Below are 16,467 nucleotides of genomic sequence, written 5' to 3' on the forward strand. Positions count from 1 at the left end.
ACATATGTGGAGAGATATAATCAACCTTATGATTTCTTTTCTTATCCATGAGAGTGATGATATTTTGAAAGCCTTCCTATTGAACTCTGTAGGGACCGGACCGGATCGAATATTCCAAGGCCTGATCAGGTGTGAAAACCTCCAACCAGACAGCAAATTCATAAGGTCGATTAAAGAAATCTGTTCGAGTTTCACGCTGTCATGCTGAAGCTGCAATACATATAGTCAAATTGGATTCTTGTATTCAGAACTTGAAGGGAGAAACAAAATTCACGGAACTTCCCGGTCGGTCCAAATTTCTCGGTATCTTCCTACCCGAGATCACTAAAAATCGACAGGATGAGAACGACCATTGAAAAAAAATTGATATGTCAACCTCAAGAAGGCCACGAGTACAGTTCAAGTCAAACTAATCGGTTTTAAACTTCAAGTAATCCCCTTTAATAATTGATTTTGGTCCATTCCTCAATGCAACTGCCACAATTTTGCAGATGAACCTGTGCAAATGCTTGCATCAACTGAAGGATATTCCACTCGACGACTAATTCTGCGATGCTTTCCTAATAAACAATGCAGTTAGCCGTAAATTTGCCGATTCAAATGTCGAATATCAGATCTCTTAAAGACGACCATGTTTATTTAAAAGCAGAGGAGTTGGTATATCGAATGGCAGGTTGATAGCCACCATGAACCTGTGCAAATGCTTGCATCAACTGAAGGATATCCCACTCGACGACTAATTCTGCGATGCTTTCCTAATAAACAATGCAGTTAGTCGTAAATTGGCCAATTCAAATGTCGAATGTCAGATCTCTTAAAGACGACCATGTTTATTTAAAAGCAGAGGAGTTGGTATATCGAATGGCAGGTTGATAGCCACCACCAACCTGTGCAAATGCTTGCATCAACTGAAGGATATTCCACTCGACGACTAATTCTGCGATGCTTTCCTAATAAACAATGCAGTTAGTCGTAAATTTGCCAATTCAAATGTCAAATTCCAGATCTCTTAAAGATGACCGTGTTTATTTAAAAGCAGAGGAGTTGGTATATCGAATGGCAGGTTGATAGCCACCATGAAGCCTCACATAGTAGCTTTCCTTCTTTCCCTTCATCTTTGCCATAACTTCTTTGTTGTTAGGAGTTGCCTCGACAATGAACGGGAAGCTCTCTTGAGCTTCAAGTCCGTGTTGTCTGATCCCTCTAAGAGGTTGTCCTCTTGGGAGGGTGAAGACTGCTGCAAGTGGAAAGGGATCATCTGCTCCGATTCTCTCCATGTTATATCGATCAATCTCCGAAATCCAACTCCAAACATCGTCATAGTAAACCAGAACTCTGAGCTTGTTACAGCATCGGATTATTCCATGCCGATGACCCTCCAGGGAACTCTTTCCCCTGCCCTCTTCTTGCTCACAGAACTCGTCCACCTTGACCTGAGTTACAATGATTTCTTGCTCTCCAAGATACCTGAAGAATCTTTCTTGAACCTCCCAAAGCTCACTTACCTCAATTTTTCGAACTCAAATTTTAGCGGCTCGATCAACAACCAGTTTCTGGAGCTCACGTCCCTGAGATCATTGGATCTCTCATGCGCTATGGATGTGGTGGACTACTCGTCGGTCACTTTGACCGTGTCTTCTACTCTCATGGTGGAGGCAAGCTCGCCGTACTCTTATATCTCAGGTGGGGCCCTCTCTTCCTCGGATTTGAACTGGTTGCGATCGCTGAGGAATCTCAAGGAGCTAGTATTGAGTGGTGTGGATTTATCGGAAGCATCGCGATCATCATCCCTGTGGGTAGAGCCTTTGTCAAGTCTCTCAAGACTTGAGACGCTCGTCCTCTCAAACTGCTCAGTCTTTGCACCGCTTCCAATAGATGGCTTTCTCAACCTGACCGACCTCAGATACCTGCTGATGGATTTCAATTCATTCCAGTCACTTCGGTAACCTCACATTGCTCTCAACACTAGACTTCACAAATTCGGATATCCGTGGTCCGCTCCCTCACCTTCCTCAACTGTCAACACTTCTCGTGGGGAATAATTCTTATTTGACTGTCGATCTTGAGTCAATGTTCTCACTTCCCTGGCCTGGATTAGAGAAATTAGATATCCATGGCACTCGAGTTCTGGGCTCCATCCCGGGCTCAATCTCAAATGCAACCTCTCTACTTTATTTTGCAGCATATAATTGCTTGATTCAAGGTCCTCTTCCTTCTTCCATGACAAACATGTCGAGATTGGAGGTTTTACTGCTCAACTTCAATGGCTTAACAGGTCAAATTCCTGAAATTTCAGGCATGAGAAGCCTCAGGAAACTGTCTCTAATGCAGAATACACTTGAAGGTGCCATCCCCGCCTCAATTTGCAGCCTCTCCTCTCTCCAGTACCTCACTTTGGCAAGTAACTCATTGACTGGAACATTACCCGAATGCATTGGAGATCTCCAAAATCTCGAACGCATCTCTATCGGCATCAACAAGATGAATGGCTCGATCTCTTCACTGCGTTCTTTGTCCAGGAATTCCACACTTGCTTTTATGGGCCTAGGATTCGCTGGGCTATCCCTTTTGGACCAAACTTCAGTACCAAAAAACTTCAACCCCAGAGTATTAAGCCTAAGGTCGTGTCAGCTCAAAGGTAACATCCCAGAATTTATTTCCAACTTAACCAACCTCCAGATGTTAATGCTGGGATACAACAGCCTCTCTGGAAATATACCCGATTGGCTTTTCAGTATGCCAAACTTGGGTTACCTAGACCTCTCCTTCAACAATTTACAGGGAGTTCTCCCGCCGAGCATTCAGCTTAAGAAGTTTTTTGGACCGACATCGTTGCTTGTTTCTAACAACCATCTCCATGGTAGCATTCCCATCCTAGGCCCAAACATGGACTTAGCTGATCTGTCTTGGAACAATTTTACTGGTAAAATTCCTGCACGTTCGGAGCTCGGGAAATTGATATACTTATCGCTCTCAGGAAACAAACTATCAGATCAAATTCCTCTTTCCTGGTGTGAAGCAGAAGACAGTTTCATGTTCCTGGATCTTTCCAGCAATGACCTGTCGGGGCCCCTCCCTTTGAGCTTGAGCAGCTGCGAATCCCTCATTTTTCTTAACCTTAGCAGCAATCACTTTGCTGGAAACATCCCTGTGGATCTCTTCAAGGATGCAAGTAACCTGAGATTTCTTGCACTGGACAACAACCTTTTTGATGCCAGATTTCCTAGGTTCATCCAAAGCCTGGAAAAACTGGAGGTGCTCAAAATTGGGAGCAATCGACTTCAAGGGCCGGTCCCTCCGTTCATCGGCAGCCTAAGGAGTCTCAAAATCCTCATCCTGGAGAATAACTTCTTTAATGGTTCAATCCCTGAAGAGATAACAAATCTGAACAAGCTTCAGTATTTGGACTTCTCGAATAACAATTTCTCAGGTCCCATGCCCGAGAAACTGAGTTCCATGACAATGCTCGGGTCCCGATTCAAAGAAGGGACCATTCTGGGTTACGTTTTCTCTTCCGGGTATGCTGGAGTCCAGCTAAGTATGGTAACCAAGGGATCCCTCTATCAGTTCCGGGTGGTCCGGGAATACCTCACAGGGATCGATCTGTCTGGTAATTCTCTGACCGGAAACATACCATCGGAGATAGGAATCTTACAAGGGCTTTACATGCTCAATCTTTCACACAACTCTCTTTCGGGTCCCATCCCCGAAAGCATTGGCAATATGAGCAGCTTAGAGTCACTCGACCTCAGTTTCAATCAGCTGAATAGAGAAATCCCAAGAACATTAACTCTGATAGACTCTCTCTCCGTATTCAACCTGTCCTACAACAACCTCACCGGAAAAATCCCGTCAGGGTCTCATTTCGATACTCTGTCCTTAGATGGGTCGGCTTACATCGGGAACAGGTTCCTGTGTGAGGCTCCTGATGGAATTAATTGCACTGATACTCCATCGAATCATGGGGAAGATAAGGTTGATGATCCTGGTGATGATGAGAAGGGGTTGCTCTACATGTTCGTGATAATTGGATATGGACTCGGGATTATTGTCCCACTCATGGCCTTGTACTTGAACCTGGATTGGAGGAGGAATTACTGGCGAAAAATTGATAGTATTGTCATGAGAACAATCCATATGTTCGGACAGGGTCGTAGGTAGAATTTTCTATAGTGAATGAAGTGAATTTTCTCTTGAACTCTTCTTTTCAGTTCCTTCATTCAGTTCATATGCGGTGTTTATATTCTTATTTTTTTAATCTTCATTTCTCGTCCTATGAAGTATTTTAGATCGGAAAAAAAAAAGCGCAATTTAGAATTACGTGCGTCGTGCTAAAATATGTATATGACATCCGGTGAATCATCATGGACAAAAGCTTACAACTAAATGGGCATAACGTAAAACATTTTGCAGTGAAACAGACAAACCGAATCCTATGACCGAACAAAACGAACAGAGATGGTCTCGTGTTTCTTGTAAAAAATTTCTTTCTTAGATGCAAGAAGAGCCCATGAAGAAGCATATGTCATTCAAGTGGAACCCCGCAGATTCTTGAAACCAGCTCAGGGCCTTTCAGTGGTTTGAAGGGGAAGGGGCTACAGAAGCACTTGACAGATTAGACTTATGCATTGGTGGGAACTTTGGGATGACAGGGATCAGGGGGTATGTCCCATTAGGGAAGGGCCATACGGGCCATTTAGGCCATGGCTCAGGGGTGGAGGGCGGCTTTCGGTTCTCGGGCACAGGTGGCATCACAGGCTCTTGCCGCGTAACTGGCGGATTCAGTATAGGTGCCTCAGCAGGTGGTGAAATTCGTCCGCTTACCGGTGATTGTGGAGACGAGGAGGGGGCTTGTGCAGGTGAAGTTGGTGAAGGTAAAATCAGTTGTGGTGGACAAACTGAGCTCGGTGACGGTGGTGCTTCTGAGGAAATTGGCGGCGGCGACGATATCGAGGAAATGGGCGGTGGGGAAGCATGTGATGAAGAAACAGGCGGCGTTGGATTGGGCAGTTTGGGTGATTGAGAAGGCGGCGATTTCAGCTTCGGTGGTAGCGGCGACGATATTGAGGAAGCAGGCGCGGGGGGAGCATGTGGAGTTGGAACCGGTGTTGGAGTGGCCAGTTTAGGTGACTGAGAAGGCGGCGGTTCAAGCTTTGTTGGCGGTGGCGGCGTTTTCGGCTTCGGTGGTGGCGGCGACGATATTGAGGAAACAGGCCGTGGGGGAGCATGTGAAGGTGAAACTGGTGATGGAGTGGGCAGTTTGGGTGAATGGGAAGGCGGGGATTTCACTCTCGGTGGTGGTGGTGGCTGTACAGCCGAAGACGGAGGAGGAGATGTCACTTTTGTGGGTGGCGGAAGCTCCTTGCTTCCCGGGGGTGGTGATCCAAGGGCAGGAGGAGGTAGCATTGCTGAATGTGGAGGGTGAGATTTGGCAGTCCGAGGTGGCATGGCCACAACCGGGGGCGGAGATGGTGGTGGGAGCTGTTGACTTTTCGGTGACGGAGACATGTGGGGAGCAAGCGGAGTTGAGATTGGGGTAGGAGGAGGCAGTTTCGATGGTCGTGGAGGTGGGGATTTCGGGGTTGGCAGTGGTCGTGGTATGGACGAAACAGGTGGTGGAGATGCCACTTCTGGTGGCTGTGGTGGTGGTGGGATCTTTTCCTTCTTTGGCACTGGCGGCAAAGAGGGAGCTGCTGCAGGTGAACTGGGTGTAGGAGGCAATTCCGGGGTTGGTTCTGGCGGTGGAGAATTGCGAACCGGAACTGGCTCGGTAGAGGTCAACGGGGGTGGTGAGGAGAGGAAAGGCGGCAGGCGTGGCAGTTTAGGGCGTGGGAGGGGCGGCACCGACTTCACTTCCATCAAGTGTACAATCCCATGGACATTTTTCTTCCTGGAACTGGGAAAGTTCGGACGTGACTCCAGCGTGGGATTGATGCTCGAGAAGAGCAAAACAATGTGAAGGGCCAAGAGAGGGTAAGGGCAATCGCTAGAGACTGCCATTCCACTTTACCGGAGCAAAAAGTGCTATAAGTTTGGTGTGAGAGTTTCTGGAAAGGAAGTGTGGGGTTTTATAAAGGAAGGAAAGGACCAAATTTTTATGGCAGGTGATAAATAGAAGTCAAGGATGGGCTTGGCGGATGAGCACGCCGGGACGATATGGTTGGAGGTATCGAATTTACCACTTAATAAAGAGCTACGAGATCGATCTATTACGTTCTCACAGTCAATCTCTACAATGGAACCACAATATATACTTTGGCACATGCAAACTCTCGGACATGAAATGCTCAATAAATATTTCACCCCGTAGATGGGGTTATCCTCTCTTTTTCATCTTCAGTGAAATTGTCTAATAAATTCAAGGATCGTGTACCTACCTTTTGCTGCCCGTTATTTATAACTCAAACTTATGGCTTACCAGCAGACAGTACAATAATTCATATCTATCTAAAAAATTGAAAAAAGAAAAAGAAAAAAAGAAAAACGAACAAGGATCATCCCGGACTGTAAAGGAGAAGTTTAAGGGTTATTTGTACCTCTTGAAGCTCTACCACTTCCATCAACGGATTTACTGTAAGTGGGATGGTCTGGTAACAAAGATAAGTTCAAAGTTCCAGAACCCAAACTTCGAAGATCAGAAGATCACACGTTTAAATTCCAACAAGATATGGAACTCCGGGACCTCAAAAGACCTCAAGTTTAAATTCTAACAAGACATGAGTTCCGGATAGCTTTTCATAGCTTGTTGGGACCAAATACATGCTTCTTCAGGCTGTTCATGTACAAGAATGATACAGCATTTTGCTGATCATCCTGTAACAAGACAATCATTTAAACACGGACACCAGACTGTCCATTGAGCACCTTGCTTCGATCGTGCATTTCGAGTCTGATATCGCTTCAAAAACTGATTACCTGGGCCATTACGTATCAGCTTTTTCCAGCTTTTTCACTCTTTTTGCCTTCACGTCCAGAGTCCTCTAGGAACAAAATAGTACTACCTGCTCATGAATTCTACGAAGAAATATAACTGCACAACCAAAAAAGTGCAAAAAGTTGCAGCAGAAGATAGAACAACAATCGAGAAACTAAGGGTGCCATTTGATTCAGAGTTAACTTTAATTTTGATTTTGATTGTGATTGTGAAAAAGAACAAATGAGATGTGATTATAAATTTGACTTGGAAAACATGTATTTTTGTTATGTGTTGAGTTAAAATTAAAATTAAAATTTTTAACTTGAAAAATGTGTGTTTTTGTTGTGTAGTGTGTTGAGTTAAAGTTAAAATTTTTTGTTCTTGAATCCAAACAGGGCATAAAATTTCCCATTTTCCATTTCTCATGTGCAAATTTGGCATATCTGATCCTTTTCTCTTCGTTATTTATAGAGTAAACTAACAATTTACCCTTTCAAGAGGTCGATGTTACATCAAATCTGACCTCAATAAAATTTTTATATCAATTTTGACATTAACCTATTAAATATATATCATATTGCCCCTTCCATCTCTCTACTGTTAAAAACTCGACGAAACTCGCTAACGAAAGGGACAATATGATTTATATTTAATAGATCAAGGTCAAAGTTGATGTTAAAAAAAAGGAAATAATGCCACATCGAATGTTTCCGTCCACTATTAAACGGCAGGCAGACGGAAGGGATCATCCGATATACACTTAATCTGTCAAGGTCCAATTTAATGTAAAAAATTTCTCGAGATCCAATTTGATGTAACATCAATCTTTTGATGGGTAAATTATTAATTTACTCTCATTTGTAAGTGTGGAAAAACTAAAAACTAGAATTTGTTTCTCGCGAGTCTTGCATAAAAGAGATTATAGCCCTTAAACCATATTTGCTTATCAAAAGAATTCTTGAGTGATTTTTTCCCACTCTATGGATGAAAAACAACCAATAAGATTGTAATAGTGCACCATGATTTTCCTATAAATGTTAGATATCGACAGATCCTTCTACATATCAACGTCATGAAGGATCAACAAGGATTTTGTTTGCATTCAACTTTAGCCAAAAGACAATTAGTTTTACGGGATAGCAAACACAAGAACTCGAGATTTTACTATATTATGGCTAGACAGTAACAAACATGATATATTCCCACCAATCACAACTCAACCTCGAGAGTAACATGAAACAACATAGACTGACAGAGACACGAAACTGATCTCCCACGGATCAAACTCATATATTATAACGTCAAATACTAAAGGACACGTTACTCTAGTACATGCTTTCTTTTTCTTCTTTTTCAGTGCCTAGCTCATGGGTGTTATGCGAGCTCATCTATGGCACCGTTGGCTTAGGGAGCTCGGGGACGTCGGGCAAGTCGGGAAAATCTGGTATCTCAGGTTTTGGGATGGATGGGAAGTCAAACTTGGGCACACTTGGGAATCCAGGAAACTGAGGCACTTCGACCTTGGGCAAACCTGGGATATTTGGGAGGTCGGGGAATTCCGGTTCAGACAGTTTGGGCACTTCAGGCGAGGTCTCCTCCAGAAGATGACGAGCTTCAACTAGCTTGTTGCTGCTCAACGATGAAAGGGTGATGAGAAACATTAGACCGATGGTGATTGATAAGATGAAGAACTTAGCCATGAAGGAGTTGAACTGGGAAGAAGATGACTTAGATGGTGTTGATGATTTTGTTAAATGCTGTGAAATCTTTCTGAGGAATGAATCGACTTTGAAGTCTGATCAGATTATATAGGGAAGAGATGTGGAGATTGGGGAGTGGTGGAAGTGGCTAGCAAATGGGTTGATGAGAAATACTGCCAGTGTTAGCTCAACCTCTCACCTATCTAACATCCAGATATACAGAATATAAATAATCGAAAAAAATGGGGGAAATCTTCACGGAACATTTACCCTGGAATTAAGTAAACTTAGAATCGTGTACAATAAAATAGATAGAGAATGAAGACGTGTTTACCTTTGATTATGAATTATGAATGTTCAGCCAGGACTTGCCTCCTGCAATGTCAAATGAAAAATACACCTGCCATAAACAAAATTTTAGTTTAGAAACAGAGCAGAGTAGATCTAATGTAGTCCAAGCATTCTTACACTAACAAACTAGCCTAGGTTCTTTAACCAGGAAAAATATGAAAACGATCAAATTCACAAAAACTACCAAATTTTACAAAATGTCACCACAGTAAAAGTATGAATTTATTGGTCAAATGCAGTGTCAATTGACAAAGTTTTACGAGCCCAAAGATGTCAAACATGTTTCAATAGCTAGGTTACTCATGTTGGTGAATCTTTATTGACATTGATCCTCCACTTCGAAAAATACAAACATCACCAAAAGTTTGCCACACATATCTCTGGTAAAGATTTTAAATTTACAAACTCAATAGCAAATTCCTCGGATTAATAAAGTAAATTGTCAATTGCCCTCACCAATCTCAAGGCATATCAAGAACAGTAAATGCCCATATATACCTGACTCCAAGGCATCAAAAATGTTCCTCCATCTGGTATTCTTGCAAGTATGAAGTCCCTGCAACAGCATCTCTATTCTCTAGTCTGAGCTAGAGAAATCACCAGACCACAGAAAATTGATCAGAAACTTTGTTTTTGAAAAATACCAAATGGATAAAGGGAAAAGGAAGAATACAGTTTGTCATAACTGAGAGATCCCTAAGAACAGGATATCGAGCAGTATTCTTGTAGTCTGATTATCTCGACACGCCCTACACAGGTGTATCTAATTGTTGATTTCATGATGTCTCATATCAGAAGGAACTCTTCCAAGTCATGCCCTTGGATTCAACAGTCCAAAAACACTATTTTAAGCATGCTACCTTGACATGTATAGCCCATTCAACATCACAACCAAAAGCAAAACAAAAAGATGCTTTACCAGTAGTTGGCAGCCCTGACTAACTTCACAGTAGATGAGACCACCCATAATTTTGGTGGCTTGCATTCTCATCACCATTTTCTATCTTGATGCTTCAAGGCAAATACAAACATGCTTAAAGGTAGCGGGAGAGCAAACAACAGTTCAATACATTCCATCATTACCACCTAGTCCTCCTACCTCGCAAAAAGAGATAAATAAACCCGAAGAAGCAGAGACCGGGGGGGCTGAAATTGCTCTCGCAAAATATACACTAAATTAACTACAAGGAACAGGGCGAGCATGCATACCGCCCAAACTTCTACATGTTTAAATACAACAAAGTACAAACAAACAAGCAAAGACAGCCCTACAAAAACATTAAGAAGAGGGAGCAGCAAAGCAGCCTTACTCGCTAGCTCATTTCACCTAATTATTAAGCAGCCTTAACTTTATCATCATTCACAACAGAAAGTATAGGCAGACTACTTAGGAACTCGTCCAGGCCCTCGAAGAAACCTGTCCCCTCGATGTTGTCCTCCTCCCCGTGCCCTCTCCCATTCCCACCGCTCACTGCCCGCGCAGGCTCTTCCACCTCATTGCTGAACTCCACATTCAAGTCGAGCTTCCCCAGGGCTTTTGCTCCTCGCCCCGTTTGCTTCCTCGTGGGGTTTCCCGGTCCCTTCCGGCTAGTCTCAGCACGCTCCACGGGCTGCCCAGTGGACCTGGCTCCCACATTTTCTGCACCACCAACAGTGCTCTGCTCCGTGGGGATTTGTCCGGCACTGCCCTGTCTCTCTGCCGGGGTTTTCTTGGTGACACTCTTGCTCGCAGGGCTCTTCACTTTCGCAGGTCTTCCCCTTTTCTTCTTTGTAGAACCATTCCAGTCAGCATCATCAGAGTCGTCGCTCGGGTCTGAGACCTCTACGTAGATGTCATCATCATCGTAGTAGACCCGTGGGCCAGTATTACCAGCCCTTTGTCCCCGTTTCTTCGGTTTCTGTGGGGGAGGGATGAACATAGATGACATAGGCTTCCAACTGGGACCGTCGCCAGGGCCCTTATCATTTCCTGTAAATCCTAACGGGAAATATGCCCAGCAGTTGTAGAAGGTATCCTTGGCGGTCACCGGCGGAGGCGCCACCTCCACCGCCTGGAATGCTCGTTCACAGCCCTGGCACTTGAGAGCGCAGTCCTCATAAACCCGAGGGTACTCGTAGATCATGTAGCAGTAAGGACACGCGGTCCAGAAGCTCTCCGAGTCAGTGGAGTCGGCCGGCGGAGGAGCCGCCGACGAAGACGCCGCTGGGGGGCGACCCACGCGGCCTTGCTGCCGAGACGGCTCAGCGCCATTCTCGAAGATGGGTGGCCGCTCCTCCTGGGAAGCGGGTGGGGGGGCGTGCGGCTCCTTGTTCCTGGGGCTCTTCTTGGGGGGCGGCTGAAACCCTAGATGGCCGAGCTGGATCATGCGGAGCTCGTTGTCATAAAATGCCTTCTTGTTGGGGTTGGAGAGGACGTTCCAGGCCTCGGAGACGAGCCTGAAGGCCTGATCCGCGAAGGGGAAGTGGTTGCGCTCGGGGTTGAGGAGGAGGGCAAGGCGCCGGTAGTGGTCGGCGATGAGCTCGACGCTCTGGGTGAGGTGGCCGAGCTGGAGGATGGCATACCAATCGGGCTGCTGGCCGTTGATGAGGCACTCGCCGGCGAGGAGGGTGTCGACCACCGCGAGCATGCGATCGGCCGCCTCCAGCCTGGGGTCAGACTCGCGGGCCCGGATCGCAAAGCTCTTGGTCCCATGAAAGTCGCGCGTGGCCAGGAGCTTCTCCGCCGCCGTGAGCCACCGCTCCGCCTCCGCTCTTCCACCGTCCATTATCAGCTCCCACCGATCTCAAATCGCTCTCTAAATCCTCACTCTCTCCCCGACTGTGGTGTCTGCAGTGGGGGTACTGGGACCGGGACTGGACTGTGACCGAAGGGGATGGCTTCAGTTTTGGACGGAAGAGGACAGGGATTTGGGCATAATTACGGGTAGACAGAAGGGAAGAAGGTTGACTGGTAGGGGTGTTTCGGTAAAATCAAGCCATGCGCTAGCAGAGCTTAGCTAAGCTTAGCTTTTGGCAAAATCTTGAGAAATGGATACTCTGCTCTGTGGTTCCACTGTGATGAGATGAGATGGAGAAAGAAGACATAATATGCATATTCAACGAAGTTGTGTTTTAATTTTAATTTATTTGTAATGATTATATTATTAAATTATAAAAAAATATAAAAAAATAATAAATAGTTAAAAAAAATAATAATTGTATTGTTAAATTATGAAAAAAAAAAATAATGAATAGTTGAAATAAAATAATAAATGTCGTTAAATTATGAAAAAATTAATGAATAATTTGATAATTTAATATTAAAAATTGAATTGAATGATAAAAAATTAAAAAGAATTATATTATTAAATTAAGAATAAATGGAGTTAAGTAGAGTAATATTAAAAAAAATTTAAAAACCAAACTGCCCTTATGATTTATCATGTAAACTCGAACATTACATTAGGGCCCGGTGGACTCCATGGTCCTCTGGCTTTGCGAGAGTACAATGCATCACTTTTATATGCTTGTCGTGTATTGATATCAACCGTTAGATCGGCTAATAATTGACTCACAAAATGGTCACCCATAACTTCACCATGTGAGAGCAAACAGTTATAATTGTCGACCATTGGCAATCTTCTTAGGTCATTATTTTTTTCTTTATCTTAATTTTTTTAATTTACAAAATGCTGCACTATAGTAGGGTTCTCTCAAGATCGAGATATCAAATGTGATAGCTTAAGATATTGCTGAAAGTCTTAAATATTTTTTAGCAAGTTGTTCTTAAAAATATTGCACATCAATAAACTTATCGAAAATTCAAACAGCAATATCAAGGTGGACAAATCATGTCACATTGAGAATAAGATTAAACAAAAAAGAAACTACGGTGAAAGTGAAAGTACATAAATATAGGGACCAAGAGAGACTTTTTTTTGCTTGTTAACTCAACACAATCAGTGGGGTGGGGTGTTAATTTCTGTCCAGAATGAGGTGGACTGTGTTAAAAATAAAAGCCAAATTGCATTATATTAAATCCCCACCTACCTAATAGAGATTTTAACTGGTTAAATATTTCACTTCTATGAGTTTAATTTCAGAAAAGGAAGAGAGTTTAAAAAACAAATAGAAGAGAATAATTAAAAAGAAATGTTTAATAGCTCGACCAATTAAAGATAAATTAGTAATAAATTCAATTTAATGCTAGAGTTAGGTGATGCACTATAGCTAGGACTCTAACCCAGCGTTGCATGGGTTTGTTAATGGTAGTTATTTGTAATTTTACAATTTTTTAACAGTAATTAAAAACTTTTAAATAATAATTCTACTATATTCTAGACTCATTTAAAATATTTTAGTGAAAAGTTGCTATTAATTTTCTTATTTAAATCAATGAATATTTAATTTCTTTTTTTGAAAATAATATATTGTCATACTATTATTTTATCTTTTTAAATTTTTATGTGATCATAATTTTACGATATTAGTGTTATATATATATTACTTGAAATTATGTGTATAGGCATCTAATAATTTTATTAATGTACGATACTTAATTTGTGAAATTAAGATCTCATTTTGATATACATGCTTCATTTTCTACATCATTTGAAATAATCTTATTCAAAGTCATTATTTGAGAACATCCTGTTTTGATATACACATTTCGTTTTATATATTGTTTGAAATAATATCATTCAAAGTCATTATTTTAGCACGTTAAATTTTACTATTGATATACTCGTAAATTGATATAATTAGAGCATTTTGCGATTATATATATATATATATATGTGCTTAAGTAGGATTGGTCCATTTTTTGATAGTATTTACGACAAAACATTGTCAATTTTACTATATATAATGATTTTTATTTATTTATTTCTTATCAATTTTTTTCAATTATCGTTTTTTTTAAAAAAAAATTCTTTAATTATTAAGGGCTTTAGTTACTTGTAATGCTACATTTAATGTTCATATACATATATTTGTACTAAGTAAATTTTTAATTTTGAAAATTAAAATTAATTTCTTTTGACTTTTTTTAGTGAATTAACTAAAGCACATTTGCTATCAAGTGAGTTGTACTATATAGATAAATGATTAAAAACCCTTATTTCATATGTTAAATCTATTTTTGATATGCTTGTAAAGTTATATAATTAATGGGTTACAGGGGCTACTCAAGGAAATTGGTGGCTTAAAACGAAATTTTAATGTGAGGCTTATTAATTATTTAATGAAATTATATAAATTAATATTTATTTTTTATTTTTCAAATAAAAATAGCTCTTAAATTCTTCAGTTATTTTTTAATTATATTTTGAAAATGTTGTAAATGTTAAAGAGATCACCTCATGGAGGTGCTTTAGTTAAATATTATTGCCTTAAAACTTTTCAACAAATAGTGGAACGACTTTTTCAAAAGAAAGATTGAAGAGTATCAAAAATAGCTTTATGAATGTTAAGGCAAAAAGTCATTAGAAAGGACCAGCATTATGACATGGAGAAAAATAAAAAAATAAAGAAGATCATTGATGAAGAGGAAAAATACGGAGTCAAGATTGTGGCAAAAGTTACCACTTATCCAAAAAGATTATAGGAAAAGTGAGATTTATATTGGGGTTGTTGATTAGAGAAGAAGGAAACACCATAGAAATTATAATGAATGAGTACATGATCTATCACATACATGAGTTTTGGGTTTTAATTTAATCCTACAAACTTATTGGTTTTTCCTAACTATATCATTCACAATAAGAATCATTTAATATTTTCTCATTAATAAAATATAGAGATTGTGGGAACATATATATATATATATATATATATATAAACTTGTAACCCTCACAATAATAAGGTTATAGAAGTAAATTTCTAATTATATAGGGGTAGAAAGATTAATTAACTACGAAATAAATAAGGTTTAATATCTATATTATATTTAGCTTGGAAAATAACAATTTTAGTAAAGATACTTTACTTGAATTAATTTATGTAGATAGCTTTGCCCTTATTTTGAAAATTTTTATATGTAAAAATTAATTTTTAATTATTAGGTTAACTGTACAATATATTAACAAACTAAAACTCCATAACTACAAGTTTCAATATATTATTAGACTAGCTTCATGCACATGCAATGCACGGGCTTTAACTAGACTGTTTATTTTTAATGATAATTTTAAAAATTTGACATTCCAATTAAAATATTTAATAAGAGATATATTTCTAAAGTGGAATTGTTCAAATGTCAGTAAAAACAAATTAAAGATAATTGAAAGTGACAGTTATAAATATTACTTTCTTAATATTATATATATGTATATCGATTAAAATTATTCAATATTTTGAGAAATAAACTCTTAATAAATATAAATTTGCCATTTTACTTATTCTAATTTAATGGAGTGAGAGTGAAATATATATATATATATGTTATTTATAAATATGTAGATCTATATACGATAATTTATTTTTGATAATTATTTAATTAAAATAAATTAATATATATTTATAATTGTGTCGCTATATATTTGTATTTAATTCATGCACATATATACCATTAAGATAATACTTATTTTCTTTTAAATAGTATTTTTAATCTTGAACATTATTTAAAAATTTACATTTATGACCTTACACTATTTAAGAAAATTACTTTTCTACCATTGTTTATTGTTGGGATACAACTTTATAGAAATAAACTCTTAATAAATATAAATTTCCCATTTTAATCTAATTTAATGGAGCGAGAATGAAGTATATATATGCTATTTATAAATATATAGATCTATAGAAGATAATCTATTTTTTTGATAAATAATTAAAATGAATTATTATATATATTTATAATTGCCTCTTTATTTATTTGCAATTAATTCATCCATATATATCATTAACATAGTACTTATTTTCTTTAAAATAGATTTTTTATCTTGAATATTATTTGGACATTTACATTTACGATCCTACATTATTTTAAAAAATTATATTTCTACTCTAATTTATTGTTGGGATACAACTTTATAGAAATAAACTCTTAATAAATATAAATATACCATTTAATCTAATTTAATGGCGTGAGAGTGAAGTATATATATGTGTTACTTATAAATATGTAGATCTATAGAACATAATTTATTTTTTGATAATTATTAAATAAAAATGAATTAACATATATTTATAATTGTGCCGTTATTTATTTGCATTTAATTCATGCACGTATATCATTAAAATAGTACGTAGTATTTTTTAATCTCGAATATTATTTAGACATTTACATTTATGACCTACATTATTTAGGAAAATTACTTGTGGGTTTGGTTTTAGAGTTAAGTAGAGTTGAGTTTTGATTTTAATTGGATTGTAATGACTGTGTTGTTGAATTATGAGAAAAAATGTGAAAAAGTAATGAATAATTGAAAAAAGTAATGATTATGCTGTTAAATTGTGAAAAAAACAATAAATAGTTGAGAGAATTTACTATTAAAAATTGAATTGAATGGTTAAAAAATT

The 16,467-nt window shown here is 39.1% G+C and overlaps 4 protein-coding genes across 5 annotated transcripts; 1 reads left to right on the top strand and 3 right to left on the bottom strand.

Moving 5' to 3' along the window:
- The first annotated feature begins 1,802 nt into the window (after nucleotides 1–1,802).
- Nucleotides 1,803–4,472, top strand: LOC116203538 (probable LRR receptor-like serine/threonine-protein kinase At4g36180). Of its 2 annotated transcripts, XM_031535297.1 has the most exons (2): nucleotides 1,803–1,942; nucleotides 2,297–4,472. In XM_031535297.1, the coding sequence occupies exon 2, from the start codon at nucleotides 2,299–2,301 to the stop codon at nucleotides 4,159–4,161; it is 1,863 nt and encodes a 620-aa protein (XP_031391157.1). In that variant the 5' UTR covers nucleotides 1,803–1,942; nucleotides 2,297–2,298; the 3' UTR covers nucleotides 4,162–4,472. The 2 variants fall into 2 exon arrangements, with proteins under 2 accessions (XP_031391157.1, XP_031391156.1); XM_031535296.1 differs by lacking the exon at nucleotides 1,803–1,942 and having other exon boundaries at nucleotides 2,030–4,472.
- On the bottom strand, nucleotides 4,330–7,178 carry LOC116203544 (extensin-like). The gene has a single exon (XM_031535307.1). It carries the CDS (start codon nucleotides 5,998–6,000, stop codon nucleotides 4,573–4,575), a length of 1,428 nt encoding a protein of 475 aa, XP_031391167.1. The 5' UTR covers nucleotides 6,001–7,178; the 3' UTR covers nucleotides 4,330–4,572.
- Nucleotides 7,179–8,058: 880 nt separating this feature from the next.
- Nucleotides 8,059–12,018, bottom strand: LOC116203543. Its single transcript, XM_031535306.1, has 3 exons — nucleotides 9,466–12,018; nucleotides 8,951–9,016; nucleotides 8,059–8,545 (listed from the first exon to the last, which is right to left on the bottom strand). The coding sequence occupies exon 1, from the start codon at nucleotides 11,730–11,732 to the stop codon at nucleotides 10,302–10,304; it is 1,431 nt and encodes a 476-aa protein (XP_031391166.1). The 5' UTR covers nucleotides 11,733–12,018; the 3' UTR covers nucleotides 8,059–8,545; nucleotides 8,951–9,016; nucleotides 9,466–10,301.
- Nucleotides 8,305–8,616, bottom strand: LOC116204104 (protein PELPK1). Its single transcript, XM_031536187.1, has one exon. The coding sequence runs from the start codon at nucleotides 8,614–8,616 to the stop codon at nucleotides 8,305–8,307; it is 312 nt and encodes a 103-aa protein (XP_031392047.1).
- Nucleotides 12,019–16,467: the final 4,449 nt, after the last annotated feature.

Source organism: Punica granatum, chromosome 4 (genome assembly GCF_007655135.1).
Source record: "Punica granatum isolate Tunisia-2019 chromosome 4, ASM765513v2, whole genome shotgun sequence".
NCBI lineage: Eukaryota > Viridiplantae > Streptophyta > Magnoliopsida > Myrtales > Lythraceae > Punica > Punica granatum.

Coding starts and splice junctions, on each gene's coding strand:
- LOC116203538 (XM_031535296.1), top strand. CDS start 2,071: ATGTTCTCACTTCCCTGGCCTGGATTAGAGAAATTAGATATCCATGGC.
- LOC116203544 (XM_031535307.1), bottom strand. CDS start 6,000: ATGGCAGTCTCTAGCGATTGCCCTTACCCTCTCTTGGCCCTTCACATT.
- LOC116204104 (XM_031536187.1), bottom strand. CDS start 8,616: ATGGCTAAGTTCTTCATCTTATCAATCACCATCGGTCTAATGTTTCTC.
- LOC116203543 (XM_031535306.1), bottom strand. CDS start 11,732: ATGGACGGTGGAAGAGCGGAGGCGGAGCGGTGGCTCACGGCGGCGGAG.